General features: G+C 48.8%; 1 protein-coding gene across 3 annotated transcripts in view; it reads right to left on the reverse strand.

Annotated features, from left to right (window-relative positions):
• PTPRN2 (protein tyrosine phosphatase receptor type N2) overlaps window positions 1-14,952 on the reverse strand; it is a 1,029,630-nt gene extending 1,014,678 nt beyond the window's left edge. For all 3 annotated transcript variants that reach the window (XM_055347412.2, XM_055347413.2, XM_055347411.2), the window contains exon 1: window positions 14,658-14,952. In XM_055347412.2, coding sequence (XP_055203387.1) covers window positions 14,658-14,778 — 121 coding nt within the window. In that variant the 5' untranslated portion in view covers window positions 14,779-14,952. The remainder of the gene's footprint in view (window positions 1-14,657) is intronic.
• Window positions 14,953-15,400: the final 448 nt, after the last annotated feature.

The raw sequence follows: 15,400 nt of genomic DNA on the forward strand, positions 1-15,400 counted from the left end.
AGGCTCCTGATCAGGACCGGCTGACACCTCTGGAAAACACTGACCCTAAGTGCCACATCCCTACCCTTCTCCTGGGTCTCTGCCCTCTGACTCATCACTGTGATCCTTCATTATTTCATACATTTTGTCCAGATCTGTTTTTGGTGCCAGGGTCATTGACTCCCTTATTCCACCACTACTGGACACAGCACTCAGAGATCTTTGCCACTTAAATTGCTTTACACTTTGTTCTTCAGTAAAAAATTATTAAGCTGATATAGGAACAGCAGTTTCTAAATAAAGATGAGACTATAGTACATATTATCAGCCCACTGATTTTGCCAGTGTAGTAAGCTTGCAAGTATGAGTTTATACTTTCTGAATGATTTACATTTTATTCCAACTAAATAAATAAATCTCACTCCATGACATTTTCTAAGCTGAGGAATAGTTGTTAATTCATTTTGAAATGTTCTTAGACTAAGAATCTAAATTTAAAAGAGTAATTAGCATGATGCATGATGAATGGACAAGAGTCTTCTGAGGCACAGTAATGTATTTCTTCCCTCATTTTACTTTTATAAAAATACTTAATGGGAATTAATGATCATCCTCTGGTACAGATGCCTCATCTGATCATCAACATTTCTTTGTATGTCACTAACACTATACCCAGCTAAACAATTCAAGATGTTCAGAGAAATGGAGGGGGGATGGGAAAGGGAATCTGCTTCCTAGAAATGCAGAAAACATCAACTTTAGGTGCTGAGGAGGCCAGAATAGATTTTTAAATAAAGTCAAACAATTTTCAGAAAAAGATTATGTTACTTGTGAAAAGTCATTAATTGGTATCCATTTTAAAAATAAAGAGTCAGCATAGGGGTCTTCAATCCAATCCTAGAGTAGCAGAGCTAGAAGCGGTCTGGAGGAGTGACCACTTCTCCTTTCTGACTGCCAGTGCTCACCACAGCTTCATGTCTCTGGGGTTCTTTCCTTGAAAATCAACCAACCAAGAGCTCGGGTCTCTGTCCAGGAAGGTCAACAGCAAGTCACTCCCCATGCCTGGGTCTGAATGTCCTTATGTGGAAGTTACTTATAAATCAATGAAACTGGACCAGGCACTCTTTTCCAGCTCTGAGAGTCTGTAATTGATGTATTCATTTATTCAGCAAAAATTACTGAACATATATATTGAGATATGCCCACTCTTAGATGTCCTAAAAATTAAGCTTGATATATGGGCTAATGCTGGAGCTCCACGAGACCCCACAGCAAATGGCCTCTTGGGGTCTGGTGCCAGAAGAGTGGGCCCCCTTGTGTCATTCTCAAACTATGCTGCAATTTCCATGGGCCTGTGAAGAGATTTATGGATTAGGTGACCCATTTTAACTATACATAATCCAGAGATTTGAAAAGATTCTTGGAAAGGAATCGTGGATTGTTAATAAGACAAATACAAGAAAATCTGTACTTCCAATGGGAGCTCTTCTTTAGACACATTTTGAAGTGGAAAGCATCACAATTAGACCCACAAGAAGGCAACCAGAAAGATTAAAAATCATCCTTCGGACTTTCTCAATTATAGATTTATGCATATTTTCAGTAGTGATGAGCACTGTTCTCAGCATATATTGTGCATCGAGACAGCAAATAACCATAGATTGAAGCTCTCCAGATTAGACACTTAAAAACTAAGTATCTAAAAGGTTATTAATCACATTAATAAAAATTTTAGTGAATACAAAGAAGTTTTTGTATCTTCAGCAAAATATTTTAATCATTAGTGATGTTTAATTTCTCGTTCTCTTAAATTTGTTTTGAATTGTTTATAATAAACATACAATGAGTTCAGTAGAGCACATATATAACTTGTAAATAAGAATATGTATCTGGTAAATAAATGCACATTTCTGTTGGTGGCGCCATCAGACACTGAGACACTGAGAGGAGGGGCCACAAGGGGGATGAGGCAGAAGCCTCCTGCCAGTGAGGGCCCAAGAGCCCGGTCCAGGGCTTGGGCTTCCTTCCTAAGGTTAGATGTGGGGCAGCTCTGGCAGAAGAGTGATAGGATCAGATTTTCAGTTGTGGCAGTTACTCTAGCCAGAACTGGAAGGTGGCATGGAAGGGGCCAATACTTCTTTCTTTCTTTTAAAGTTTGTTCTGCCATAATTTATGCCAAATTCTTCCTCTGCTACATGTGAGGACTGCATGCCCGGCAGCTTCCTCCACATGCATCAGGCTGCTGGACGGGCCTTGCTGGCACACTGGGTGGGTGGCTCCGTGGAGTGTCCTGCCTACTGCAGGATGTCGAACAATGTCCCTGTCCGCCATCCACCTAGTCCCAGCAGCAGAGGTGAGAGCCACTGATTTACACGGCAGAACTGGCCACCGCCAGACTACTCACCCTCTTCTCCTTCAGGCTGCAAATTAAAACAGACTTCCATCCTTTCTTCAAAGGACATATTTTTCTTCCCTTTTGTCATTTATTTTACACAGGAAAGTAGCATCTTTTAATAGTCTAGAAGAACTATTTCAACATTTGGAACATGCTAACAATATACCCACACATGGTAGAATCTTTCAAAATGAGGCTTTGATTTTGGAGTTAGTACTTATTTTATCTACAATCTTTGTCAAACATGTTATCTTATGTGAAATCACCTGTAACAATCTGGGACATTCTTTATTTTTCATAGTGCTTGACTTACCCTGAATATCTGACGTTCTTTCAGAGTGCTATGAAAAATATTAAATCATTAAACAAATGTTATATATTCTTTAAAAGTACCAATAAACCAAACACGTCACTTTTTAACATTTGCTATTGACTGATATTGTCAATAACGTAGTTGGCTAGCCCCATAAGATGGGTTTTACTTTTTATCACCGCTCACTGTAGCCTCAAACTCCTGGGCTCAAGTGATCCTCCTGTCTCAGCCTTCCAAATAAGTGAGACCACAGGTGTGTGCCACCAGGCCCAGCTAATTTTTTACATTTTTTGTAGAGATAGAGTCTCACTGTGTTGCCCAGGCTGGTCTCAAACTCTTGGCCTCAATCAGTCCTCCCGCCTCAGCCTCCCAAAGTGCTTGGATTACAGGCATGAGCCAATGTGCCCGGCCAGGTTTTACATCTATATTTCACCCCCTCAGAACCTGTGGAGGATACAAGAGGCATATCTACATAAGTATCCAAATTTTTCACACAATCGCATGTTTTTATTTTCTCAGAAGGGCACTAAATCAACACTTCTCTTGAGAACTACATCTTACTTCCCAAAGAGACAAAATAGTTATAACCAATAATAATTTCAGTATTACTAGAAATTATAATAAAAATTTAAAAATAAGTAGATTGTTTTATAGAAAACTAAACCAAGAATCTAATCTTTATTTTTAAAAATATTTTCCACTTGAAAACATTTCCTTTTTCAAGTGATCAAAATGCTTCCTTCTTGTTAAGCTCACAGCAATGAAAAACTCATTTAAAAAATGTTCTCTGCGTTTGCAACATCCCCATTCCATGTGCTGTCAATACTTTCCCCGCTGGAAGAGCCTGCCTCTTACCCCAAACAAGCAGCAAGCAGGAACTCCCAGGCCTGGGTGAGGTGTGTCCCCTGGTGTGGTCACTCAGACAGAGCTGTGTGCCTGCAAACACACCAAGTCACTCACAGCCAGGCACTGCCAGCCCGGGCTGCCTGCACAGCGACCCTGCCAGGCTCATGCAGAAGAAGCCATTTTCAGACCACACTGGTTTTGCAAGAACGAACATCTCTGTAAAGTTCTGCTTCTGACGTCACAGTTTCTCTATTCCACACAACTATGCCTCAAAGCCTTTTTTAAGCACATTCCAGGCACAAGTGTGAGCCAGAAAAAGGGCTGAAAACATGAGGGTTCCTCTCGGGACAAGCCCCGGAGCCCACAGCCTGCACCACCAGAGACATGGGGGCTGCTAAGGAGCCTCCCACCAGCACCTCTGCCTACCTCTCCTGCAGAGGCCTCTGGGGAGTAACATGCTGCTGATCTGAGTGAACATAAGGAACAGGAACACATCACAAAGGTCCCACAGAAGCACAGCATGGGGAGCCATGGCTGACAGCCAGTGGTCAAGACAGAGGTTCTGGAGCAAGATGGAAATGCACAGGGCATCTGGCTCCCAACCCTGCCCGATGCCACAAACACCATGGGGCCTGCACAACACAGAGGGCTCCCAACCCTCTCAAACGCCACAAACAGCATGGGGCCTGCACAACACTGAGGGCTCCCAACCCTCTCAAACGCCACAAACACCATGGGGCCTGCACAACACTGAGGGCTCCCAACCCTCTCAAACGCCACAAACAACATGGGGCCTGCACAACACTGAGGGCTCCCAACCCTCTCAAACGCCACAAACACCATGGGGCCTGCACAACACTGAGGGCTCCCAACCCTCTCAAACGCCACAAACAACATGGGGCCTACACAACACTGAGGGCTGCCCACCCTGCCCAATGCCACAAACAGCATGGGGCCTACACAACACTGAGGGCTGCCCACCCTGCCCGATGCCACAGACAGCATGGGGCCTGCACAACACTGAGGGCTCCCAGCCCCGCTGAACGCCACAAACAGCATGGGGCCTGCACAACACTGAGGGCTCCCAGCCCTCCCGAATGCCACAGACAGCATGGGGCCTGCACAACACTGAGGGCTCCCAGCCCTCCCGAATGCCACAGACAGCATGGGGCCTGCACAACACTGTGGGCTCCTAAGAAAGCCCAAACAGCAAAGTGAGCACTCACCTTGTCTTCATTTCCTCTAAGAGGAAGACTGTTGTAACCTGATAAAACAGACAGATAAAGGATAGGATGTGACCACAGGAATGGGGCCCACCAGAGCCACCGATCCCCAAGTATGGGATGTGATGACAGGAACAGGGCCCATCCAGAGCCCACAGGTCTCCCCTTGGACTCTGACACAATCCTAAGTGGATGGAGTGAGGGAAAGGGCCCTGTGCAAACTCTGAATAGCGCACTGGGCCCTAACACAGACCCTGCACTGCCCGGCCACCTCCCTCTCCCCTTGCCATCCCCACAGGCCAGGAAGATGGGCACAGCAAGACCGCCCACCCTTACCCTGCAGGCCAGAGGGCAAAGCAAGCCAGCCAGACACTCATCTCGCTTCAGAAGAGCAAAGGGAACAACACCCACCTGGCAAACTCGTTGACAAGACCAAAATTCAAGCACTTAAAAACAGTGCAACCTAGACATGCCAAGTATACTAAAAAACGTGCTCTGAATTTTGCATTTATCAAATATTACATAATAAAACATTTTAAAAGAAAGTGTTTAGCATATCTAAAAAAGGGTATGTACTATCTCTTTTTATTATACTTTCTACTCAAACTTGTAAGAAATTTGTATGAATATTATTTAAGTCACCTTTTTTTTTTTTTTTTTAGATTCCAGGGGCCAGGCATGGTGGCTCATGCCTATAATCTCAGCACTTTGGGAGGACAAGGAAGGAGGATCACTTGAGTCCAGGAGTTCAAGCCAGGCATGGTGGCACATACCTGTAGTATCAGCTACTCAGGAGGCTGAGTGGGGAGAAACACTTGAGCCCAGGAGTTCAGGGCTGCAGTGAACTATGACTATGCCACTGCACTCCAGTCTGGGCTACAGAGCCAGACCCTGTCTCTGTAAAAAAAAAAAAAAAAAAAAAATCATAGATTCAAAGAGTACATGTATACGCAGGTTTGTTACGTGGGTGTATTGAGTGATGCCGACTGTTGGGTTTATGATGATCCTGTCACCCAAACGAGGAACACAGTACTTGATAAGTAGTTTTTTGACCCTTGGCTCCTTCCTCCCTCCCCTCTTTAGGCATTCCCAGTGTCTATTGTTCCCTTAAGTCCTACTTCTTTTTTGTTGTTGTTGTTGTTGTTGTTGTTGTTGTTGTTGTTGTTGTTGTTGAGACAGAGTCTCCCTCTGTTGCCCAGGCTGCAGTGCACTGGCACAATCTCATTTCACTGCATCCTCCATCTTCCAGGTTCAAGTGATTCTCCTGCCTCAGCCCCCCAAGTAGCTGGGATTACAGGCACCTGCCACTACAACCAGCTAATTTTTGTATTTTTAGTAGAGACGGGGTTTCACCATGTTGGCCAGGCTGGTCTCGAACTCCTGACCTCAGATGATCTGCCCACCTCAGCCTCCCAAAGTGCTGGGATTACAGGCATGAGCCACTGCGCCTGGCCAAGTCCCACTTTTTTTATTCAAGGGCTTTACAGTCATCAAAGGGATGATGTGAAATAAACTCCAAAGGGCTGTCACCATCAGTTACTCTCATCATCACAACAAAACCAGGCCTCATCCTTATTGATGTAACCTGTTTGAATATGCCTATTAAGAAATATAAATGATATTACTCTTTAAAAGGTAATGGTAATGCTTTTGCAATAATCTCTATTGTCAGTTCATCTGAGACTTGGATTTTCTAAAGTAATATTGTTTCTAACGATAACAATATTCCATCCTGTCAGCCACCATCTCCAACATTAACTGTAGAAACCTGGAGCATCCAAAAATAACAACCACTACGACTTATCAGAAACTCTGTGGTTACCAAGGACTCTCCCACCCATCTCAGGTAATCCTCTCAAAAACATGAAGAACCAGGTATTTTGCTCAAGGTATAAATCCAGAGAGATTATAGGTGAAGTCCTTCCATTTCTCTTGACTTCTAATATGAGTGCAAGTGCAAACTGTAAAGATTATCTGATTGGAAAGATAAGGTGACCTCTCAATCTGTCAACACGCTGCATGGAAGCAGTACTGTCATTTAATTTGTGCTCTTGAAACAGCCACATATTCCCTACCGTATTTACAGAAATCACCGGCAGTTTCTGACTCTGCTAGAATCCTCTTTCTATGTCAGTGAAAAAGCCCGATTTCTGTTACCTTAACTGATCGTAATTTCATATTGGCTATTTCATAGAATCAAGGACCACAACAGCATAACAAAGCAGGCACATGGATGCCGCAAGTCTTCCACCACAAGAATGGGTGCCGCTCCATAGGAACTGATGGCTGTGCTTCCCACAGCAGCTCTAACCACAGCTGTATCCCAGTGCAGAACACTCAAATCAGATGGAAGTCCAGTGGTCTCAACCTTGGCTGTTTTCAGCAAAAGCAGAGAAAGAGATTCAAGAACTCTTAGTAAAAGAGATGTGAGGGACAAAATGGACTTGAGGTGGGAAGTCATCAGACAGCAGCTCCTGCCACTGCTTCACCTATGTTCCATCCCCTGCCTCCGGCTAAGAAATGGAGCTTGCGCTGGTGTGCACAGTTGAGTCCTCTAGAAGAGCAGCTATTTCAGAGAATGTACACATTGTGGGGTCAGCCTCAAATTGTACCACAGATTAACTGCTGCTTTGAGCTGGATTAAAATCACAGCCTCTGACTGCCAATTTTATTAGCGGCTCCATCCATTTACAAGTTGAATGTATTTCACATTTGGAACCAGAATTCACTTGCATGATTAATATGAAGTCCTTTCCTTTCGGAAACCAGGTCAGCCTTCCTTCTGAAAATTCCTTCTGCCAAACAAACCATTTCTAAACATGCCCTTTGTGCTGTATACAGAACACTGCGTCAGAAGCCTTTTCAAAATGACCTTTCGGAACCACGTGGTGACGGAGCGCCCACATCACATGATAGAAAATTCTACACTTTCCTTCCACCAGCATAGTTCAGAAAAGAGTAGGGAGTCCCTGAACCAAACCCCTCCCTGCCTGCTTGCCACTCTAAACATCAAACCTAAACAGAACCTACTCTTAAATAAATGTTCTTAGGAAAGTAATCCCTCTCTCATCCCTTATTCTGAAGTGGGTTTTTGTTATGACAAGTCTGAGATGAGAGCTCACTTCTTTGGTGTTTGTGTCACCACATTTTTAAAAACCTGATGGAAGCCCAGAAAGCATTTGGAACATAAAATTTTTATGGACATATCGAGTAGTGAATCCTATGGGTGGCATTTTCATTCCCTGCCATTATGGGAAGGCCAAAAGTATCGAAAAATAAGTCGCCCATTTCCAAACATCAAAATTCCCTCAGAAGGCACACCAAATATTTGAATCTGACACCCAAAACAAAACCCAACTCAGAAAATCAATCCCCTGCTGGTGCCAAAGAGCACCTTAAAATCTCCATGGCCTGAGGTTGAGAAGCTCCTAAGAGAAAGGCAGTTTGACAAGTGAAATGGTCCCCACTCCTATAAGAACGAGACAGACGTCCTTGTTCTGTGCAACCAGAGAGACATGTTCTGACAGCATGTAGAATCCTCGGCCCATCCTGGGATGACCACTGGGAGAGAAAGGAGGCTCCAGAGACCTAGGACCCCATCCCAGGACTACCCACCAGGTGTCCTGTGGTACATTCCTTAACCACTCCAAGACTCAGTCTTTCTATCTGTAAATTGAAGATAGAAATACCTATGCGGGTTATTCTGGGGAATACATGTCAGTGAACATGGAAGGCTCAGGGGTTCAAGATTTGGGGGTACCCAGAGGTATAGGGATGGGAGAGGCTGTCACTGTGAAGGGAGCACACTGGGAAGTTTTGGGGGTGATGGAATGATCCGTACACTGACAGAGGAGGTGGCCACCTGAATCTATATGTAACACAGTACACCAAAAAAGAAAAGTCCATTTTACTTTCTGATAATTTAAAATTAAATTTTAAAAAGAAAGCTCCAGAATCGGTTTTGTAACTATTAGTTCATCCCCTGTCACCTGCCATGGCCTTGAATCACCCTCACAAGACACAGTCCTAGTCCTGGCACTACCCAGGGAATGCCCTTGGTTTTCTGAATCCCAGTTAGGACTATTGGAGGGAACAGACAAAAACAAAGGAAGTGAAATGCCCTCTTACCACTTCCAGAGATGAGAGTTAACACTGAGTAACTGTCACCAAACACTCATCATCTCTCATTTCTTTGTGATACACACACAGAAGCCGTTCAAGACAAATGCAGCTCGGTAGTCCGAGGTCCAGTTTTCCAGCTGCCTGCAAAAGCCACCCACTTACCAGCCTCGTGATGTAGAGTGACAAACAAAAAAGGTATTTAAAATGTGCAGAAGCAGGTGTTTCCAAGGGAGCCTCACCCATTTTTACTTCCTGTTCTAGGTATTTAAATAGTGGCTGTGGCAGAGTTCTTAGAGATAACAGGAATTAAAAGAAAAAAATGCCCTTCCTTCAACACACTGTTTCCACACTGTTTCCAAGCAGCAGAAAAGTGGATTAACTGTTTTCTGCTTCTCAGGTTTTCTGGCCTTCTATCAACTAAGATTAAAAAATAAGTCCAGCTGGGTCTACATTTATGAAGGTCAACTTAAACTAATGTGGAAAGAGCTGCCAGGTGCTTTTATGTGGTGTGGAGGGTTATCTGCCATGAATTTAGCTGTTTGCTTTCTCTGAGAAGTGGAACATCATGTCAGGAAAGATAAGAGAGGTTCTCAGCCGAGGCTCATCTGGCCTTCGTCTCTTGGGATTCGGCTGGATGAAAACCCTTTCTGCCATTTCTTAAGCTTTTTCTTCACCGCTCCACGCACAAAGAATCCTTAAACCTGGTCGGGCACAGTGGCTATGCACGTAATCCCAGCACTTTGAGAGGCCAAGGCAGGAGGATCACTTGAGGCCAGGAGTTCAAGACCAGCCTGGGCAACATAGCAAGACCGTCCTCTCTAAAAAAAATTATTCATTTTTAATATTTTTTGTTCATTTTTTAGTTATTATATTTATTCATGAACCCAAACTAAGACAAAACTTTTTTAAATTAGCCTGGTGCAGAGGCATGTGCCTGTAGTCCCAGCTATTCAGAAGGCTAAGATGGGTGGATTGCTTGAGCCCAGGAGCTTGAGGCTGCAGTGAGCCATGATTGCGCCATTGTACTCCAGCCTGGGTGACAAAGTGAGACTCCATCTCAAAAAAAAAAAAAAAAAAAAAAAGCACCCTTAAACTAGTAATATTTACACATATCCAGGCATATCTTAGATATCTGTCACCCAATGCCAGGGAGCTATTATTAGTTTGGGTGATGTTTGGCTGCAAACACTTTTTCATGAGGAATTTGAAATTCTAAGGTAACCCTCCAAGAGGCAGTAGTCATGGCTCACCCGCAAAGCCAGTTGCATTGAGTGGAACTTTCTTAATGAGACCATGTCTGATGACAGCTTAGCTGAACCCCTATGTCTCCTTGAGGCTTCACTGCCCTTCCTAGTCCCATATTCCTCACTTTCAAAATCTAAAGAAAAGTCGAGTAACTGCATCCAAAAATTAGGTAATACTGCATGAACACTAGGACAAAACAAACCCAGAATGCAGAAATTATTGTCACATAAAAGGATCAGTGTTACCACAGAGTTCATCAGAAGATGGGGCCTTGGGATGTTGAGCCTTGGGCTGCACATCACACCAGCTAACCTTTGTCCCGTGTACCCTGTGTCGATAGCCCTATTCTTCACAGGAAGCTGGAGACCCAACATGCTGACATGTTTCATAGCACACAGAGATTCCCGCTGTGCGCCATGATGGGGCCCAACACCATCTCGGAGTAAAGCAGAGAGAGGACTATGACAAAGTGATTGCCCACCCCCACCTCCCCTCCCTGGCGGGCACCACTGACCTTGATCACCAGGTACAAAAACAAATCAGCTTGGAAGAAGAGCTGCCAGACGCTAACACACAGCTAAGCTCAGCACTGAGAAGAAGTCATTTTAAAAGCTCTTCCATTCCCTGCCCATCCCTTCTGAGCCTGACACCCTACAACCCGCTTCCTGAATCTAGCTTCATGAGTGAACCCATTGTCTGGCACCTCCTTCTTCCAGAAGCCTAGGGTTACAACACACCCCATTCCTTCTGCCCAGAACATCAGCCCTTAGGCTGATGGAGACCGAGCAGGAGAGACAGGGAACAACAGGCAGAGAAGCTCACAGATGTGCAAGGAGCAGGCTCTTCTTGGGGGAAGGGACAGGTTGCTCATTACCATCCAACCAAACGGAATCAGAGGCTCTGGACCCCAAGAAGTAAAGATAGATTTGTGCTTTTGTGGCAGTAAGGATCCTTTGATTTAAAAATAAACAATCACGCCATCTCCTTCACAAAGCCAGCAGAGTCCTGCTCCGATGGCTCTGCCTCTCGGCTCTGTGTGGGCTCCCTGGTGAATGAAAAGTCTGTGTAGGCAAATCGGAAGGCCAAAACAAAGGAGCAAAATGAATAATCTCCTGTCTTCACAGCCAGGTGCACCCACTGGTTCTGAATCTGGATTCTCCAAGCAAAATCTGCATGAAAGGCTGACTGTATCATTGGCAAGTGAAAGTTGTGCTTCTTTAGCAAAAGGAAGGGGGGGCCTTTAGAAAACTACCCCCCTAAACATAGGGGCTACCTGAGCAGATTCACAAGTCAGCCTCCACGTAACTGAAGAACAGCATAAAGCCCTTAACAAAGGGCTTATGTTCAAGTTAAACTTAAGGAAAAAGCACTGAGACCTGCACAAAGGATGCCCTGAAATCACAGAGAAAGGCGGGCCGGTGGGGAGGAAAACTCAAAGACTGAAGCATATGAAGAAAAGACCATCAGGCTGTCTGAACAGCCCTGCATAACACAGCAATGTTATTTTGGCTACAAGCAAAGCTGAATCGTGTCACTAGAAAGGATGCCATGTTCCCCTGTGTTCAGCTTCGATAATGGTCTCACAGATAATTAATTAATGCCATAAGGGAGCCCTTCCGACCAGAAAGGAACAGGCAGAGTGGGTGATGGGAGGGCAGGAAACTAAATAAATCAGGGGAAAAGAGAGGAAGCAGTGAGACTTCCACTACCACAGGGTGCTGCCAACAGCTGTTCTGGAAATAAGTCAGCATCGTGGAGTGCGGCTCAAGGCCACGAGAATAAACTCAGAGACAGCAGTTATCGACCCTGGGTTTCATCAGGAGCTCCTTCACTGTCAACATGAGAAGGGCCCCTTGCTCAAGACAAGGCATCCTATATAAAAAGAATTGGTCTTTACATCTTGTTAACATCAACCCCTAGTTCTAACCTACAAGGCTGTTTGACGTAACAGAGGAGCAAAAACTTGGATCTCCTTGAACCACATGTGTTCTGGAGGCCTCAACATGAAGTTGAATGTTAATAGGTAAATAAATAAATAGATTACAAATGGCACAGCTGGGCCGGATTTAAGGCTGCTCTGTGCATCTTTAATCGAGCCTCATTATTTGGAACAATGTAGTTGGCGTGACCATTGTCAAACAAGATCCAGACAGGAGAGAAAGAAAAATGGCAGCACCTGCCCGGCACAGGTAAGCAAGCTTCTCCTTGCATTCTCCGTGGATTGTGTTCTGACAAAATGGCAGCAACACTGAGTGAGGATGGTACAAGGTGGAGGGGACATAGGTAGCTGACACATGGCCACATTCTGCCCCAAGGTGGCTCCTGCAATGGGAAGACCACATATACATCTCACTCTTTGTCTATACCACTGAGGCAGTTTCCAATTACCTGAGAATGTAGGTGATGCCTTTCACCTGGAGTCCTCGAAACAATTCCAACGATGTCTGCATCCTTAATGTTTTCCCACAAAATGAGTGTGTCCATAAGTCTCCTTATGACACAGCCTTCTGTTACCAGTGACACCGTGATCAGAGCCGAGGGAAACATGGCACCAGTTTTAATTATATGAGTCAACTTTGCTGGTAGCCAAAATAACACTGCTGCATTGGGCATTATCATTCAGTTTAACAGCTTTCCTCTCTTCATGCACTTCCATCTTTGGGTTTTCCTTTGCTGCCTCTCTCAGCTACCCCCCACCTTTCTGACTTTCTCTGTGATTTTGGAAGAATGCTGTGAACTGGCCATTGCAATGGCAAGGAAAGCAGTCAAGGACCAGCCTCCAGCTCACACCATAATGACCTACCTTCCCTGGGACACTCCACGCCCATGTGTGCTTCATGTGTAGGTGAAGGGCGGCACCTGGCCTCAGAGCAAACAACTCTCCCATAAGGTGACTGGCCAGGTCAAGCCAGCTGGAGGAAGGAATACAACCCCAGCAAGAGGCCACTGGTGCACAGCTGGGCCTTCTTTCCTGATAGGGGGCAAGGCACCAGGAGGAGGCAGAGTGAGCAAGGCCCCCAAGCCTCCCATGCAGGACTCCCCCGTGCTCCAGCATGGAAGGGTGAGGGCTTCACCTGGGCCCTGGGGGCACAGTGACTGGGCTACATCCCAGAGGTGCGGGACCAGCACAGACACTCCCTCCCAGGACTCCAAGGCAGGTGAGCAAGGACCTCCTTTCCCAGCGCCTGTGTTCCTTCTAACAGAGACAAGCAGGTTAGGGATTGTGAGGAGACCTCAAGGCAAGGGAGGAATTCAGGGGACTCGCTTGAGGGAGGGGAGCGTCAACTCAGGAGTCCAGGGAGACTATGTCAAGACACCCGGTTCTCTGCAGTTTTTGTTTGTTTGAGATTTTGACGATAAAGCACTACTGGAGACCAGAAGGGCCTAGAGGCCGAGAGGAAGGTGCCGGAGCCTAGCCGCACTGAGGTGGGTGCAGGCGGTGCTGGGCAGCGGCGAAGGACCCCCCTCCATCCCCGCCTGCGTTTGCTTCTGCGCCCCGTGGACACCGATTATCTTAACCTGTCATGTGTAATTCTGGCCCCGAAGCCGCCTGGAAACATTGGCTTTATGGTAAATCTTCTTAATAAACAAGATTAGCAGGAAAGGAGGTGCCGGGGACCGGAGGTTTTATGGGTTTAAAACCGGGGCGTCCGCCTGGGAAAGCAGCGGCTTCCACTCCCTCGCTGCCGTGAAGCTGCCGCCCTCCCTTTCCTCCCGCGGCTGCCCCGGAGGAAAAATGTCCTCTGATTTCGGCGGCGCTGCCCGCGGGGGGTGCGGGGGACGCAGGTAGAAGCGGGTGCAGCGGGACATCCGAGGCCCGGCCCCTCGCGGCACACGCGGCGCGAACACGAGTGGGGGGCGCACCCACGCCGGACCAGGGCCGCGCGCTCCAGGGCCAGGGGAGTGCCGAGTGGCGGGGCTGGGGGCGTGAGGCCCAGGAGCAGGGGGAGAGGCAGGAGGCGGCGCCGGGGAGGAAACTGAGGCAGGGGCGCGAGACCTGCTCCAAGCCGCCAGTGAGGACAGAGAGGCGCGCTACCCGTGGCCGGGGGCTTGCGACCCAGAGCCTCGGGGTGTCGCGCTGGAACCCCGAGACCCCCGGAGCCCCCGACCCGCTCGCCAAGGCGCGCTCCCCACTCACTCACTGAGGCGCCCCTCCCCCCCGCCCCGTCACTCACCGAGACGCCCCTCCCCTAAACCCCCCACTCATTCATTGAGGCGCCCCTCCCCCAACGCCCCCCTCTCATTCATTGAGGCGTCCCTCCCCCAGAACCTCTCAGAGGCGCCCCTCCCCCAACGCCCCCACTCATTTGAGGCGCCTTCCCTGCATGCCCCCTCACTCAGAGGCGCCCCTCCCCGCAACCCCCTCACTGAGGCGCCGCCCCTCACCCCCGAACCCCTCACAGAGGCGCCTCTCCCCACCCCGACCCCTCAGGGTGGCGCCTCTCCCCACCCCGACCCCCTCACGGAGGCGCCCCTCTCACAACGCCCCCAACTAATTCATTGAGGCTCCCCTCCCCCCGCGCCCCCCACTCACCCAGACGCCCCGGGAGCTGCCGGCCGCGGGGGACGGACGAAGGGGCGGCAGGCAGGACGCGTGGCGGCAGCAGCAGCAGTAGCAGCAGCAGCAGCAGCAGCAGCGGGAGCGGCGGCCCCATCCCCGCGGCCTGGCCGGCGGCGCTCAGTCCATGGCCGCGCGGGAGGCGGCAGGAGGCGGCCGAGTCCGGGCCCAGGGAGGCGCGCGCCGCCAGCTCCTCCCGCCGCGCCTCTCGCGCTCTTGCGGCGACGCCGGGCCGAGCTTCAGCACCGGACAGCGCCCGGCCCCGCCCCGGCCCCGCCCCGGCCCCGCCCCCGGATTGCAGGGCCCCGCCCCCGGACGCGCGTCCGCCCTCAGGCCACGCCCCCGGCCAGCCCCGCTCGCCCCGGCCACGCCCCCCGCCCGGCTCCATTCCCTCCCCACTCGCAGGCGCCGCGGCCCGGAGCCCCACGCCCGGCCCTGGACTCCCCCGCCCCGGCTCGCGCCCCTCCCCGCTCGGAACGCCCCGTCCGCCCCCCGCCCCGCGCGTCCCCCCCCACCTGCATTCCTGCCCCCCGCCTGGCCCTCCGATCCCCTCCCCGCCTGCCTCCTCTCCCCGCGCGGCCCGGTGCTGGGGGTCGCACTGTCCCTGGGGACCACGGGGGCCTAGGCCGCGCCCTTGGCCCGGACGGAAAGGCCCGAACCTACTCTGCTGGGGACCTGGGCAGGCGGCCTCTACCCGCGGGGCCCCGCGCGCGTCGAAT

The sequence above is a fragment of the Gorilla gorilla genome, chromosome 6, assembly GCF_029281585.2.
Source record: "Gorilla gorilla gorilla isolate KB3781 chromosome 6, NHGRI_mGorGor1-v2.1_pri, whole genome shotgun sequence".
NCBI classification, from domain to species: Eukaryota; Metazoa; Chordata; class Mammalia; order Primates; family Hominidae; genus Gorilla; species Gorilla gorilla.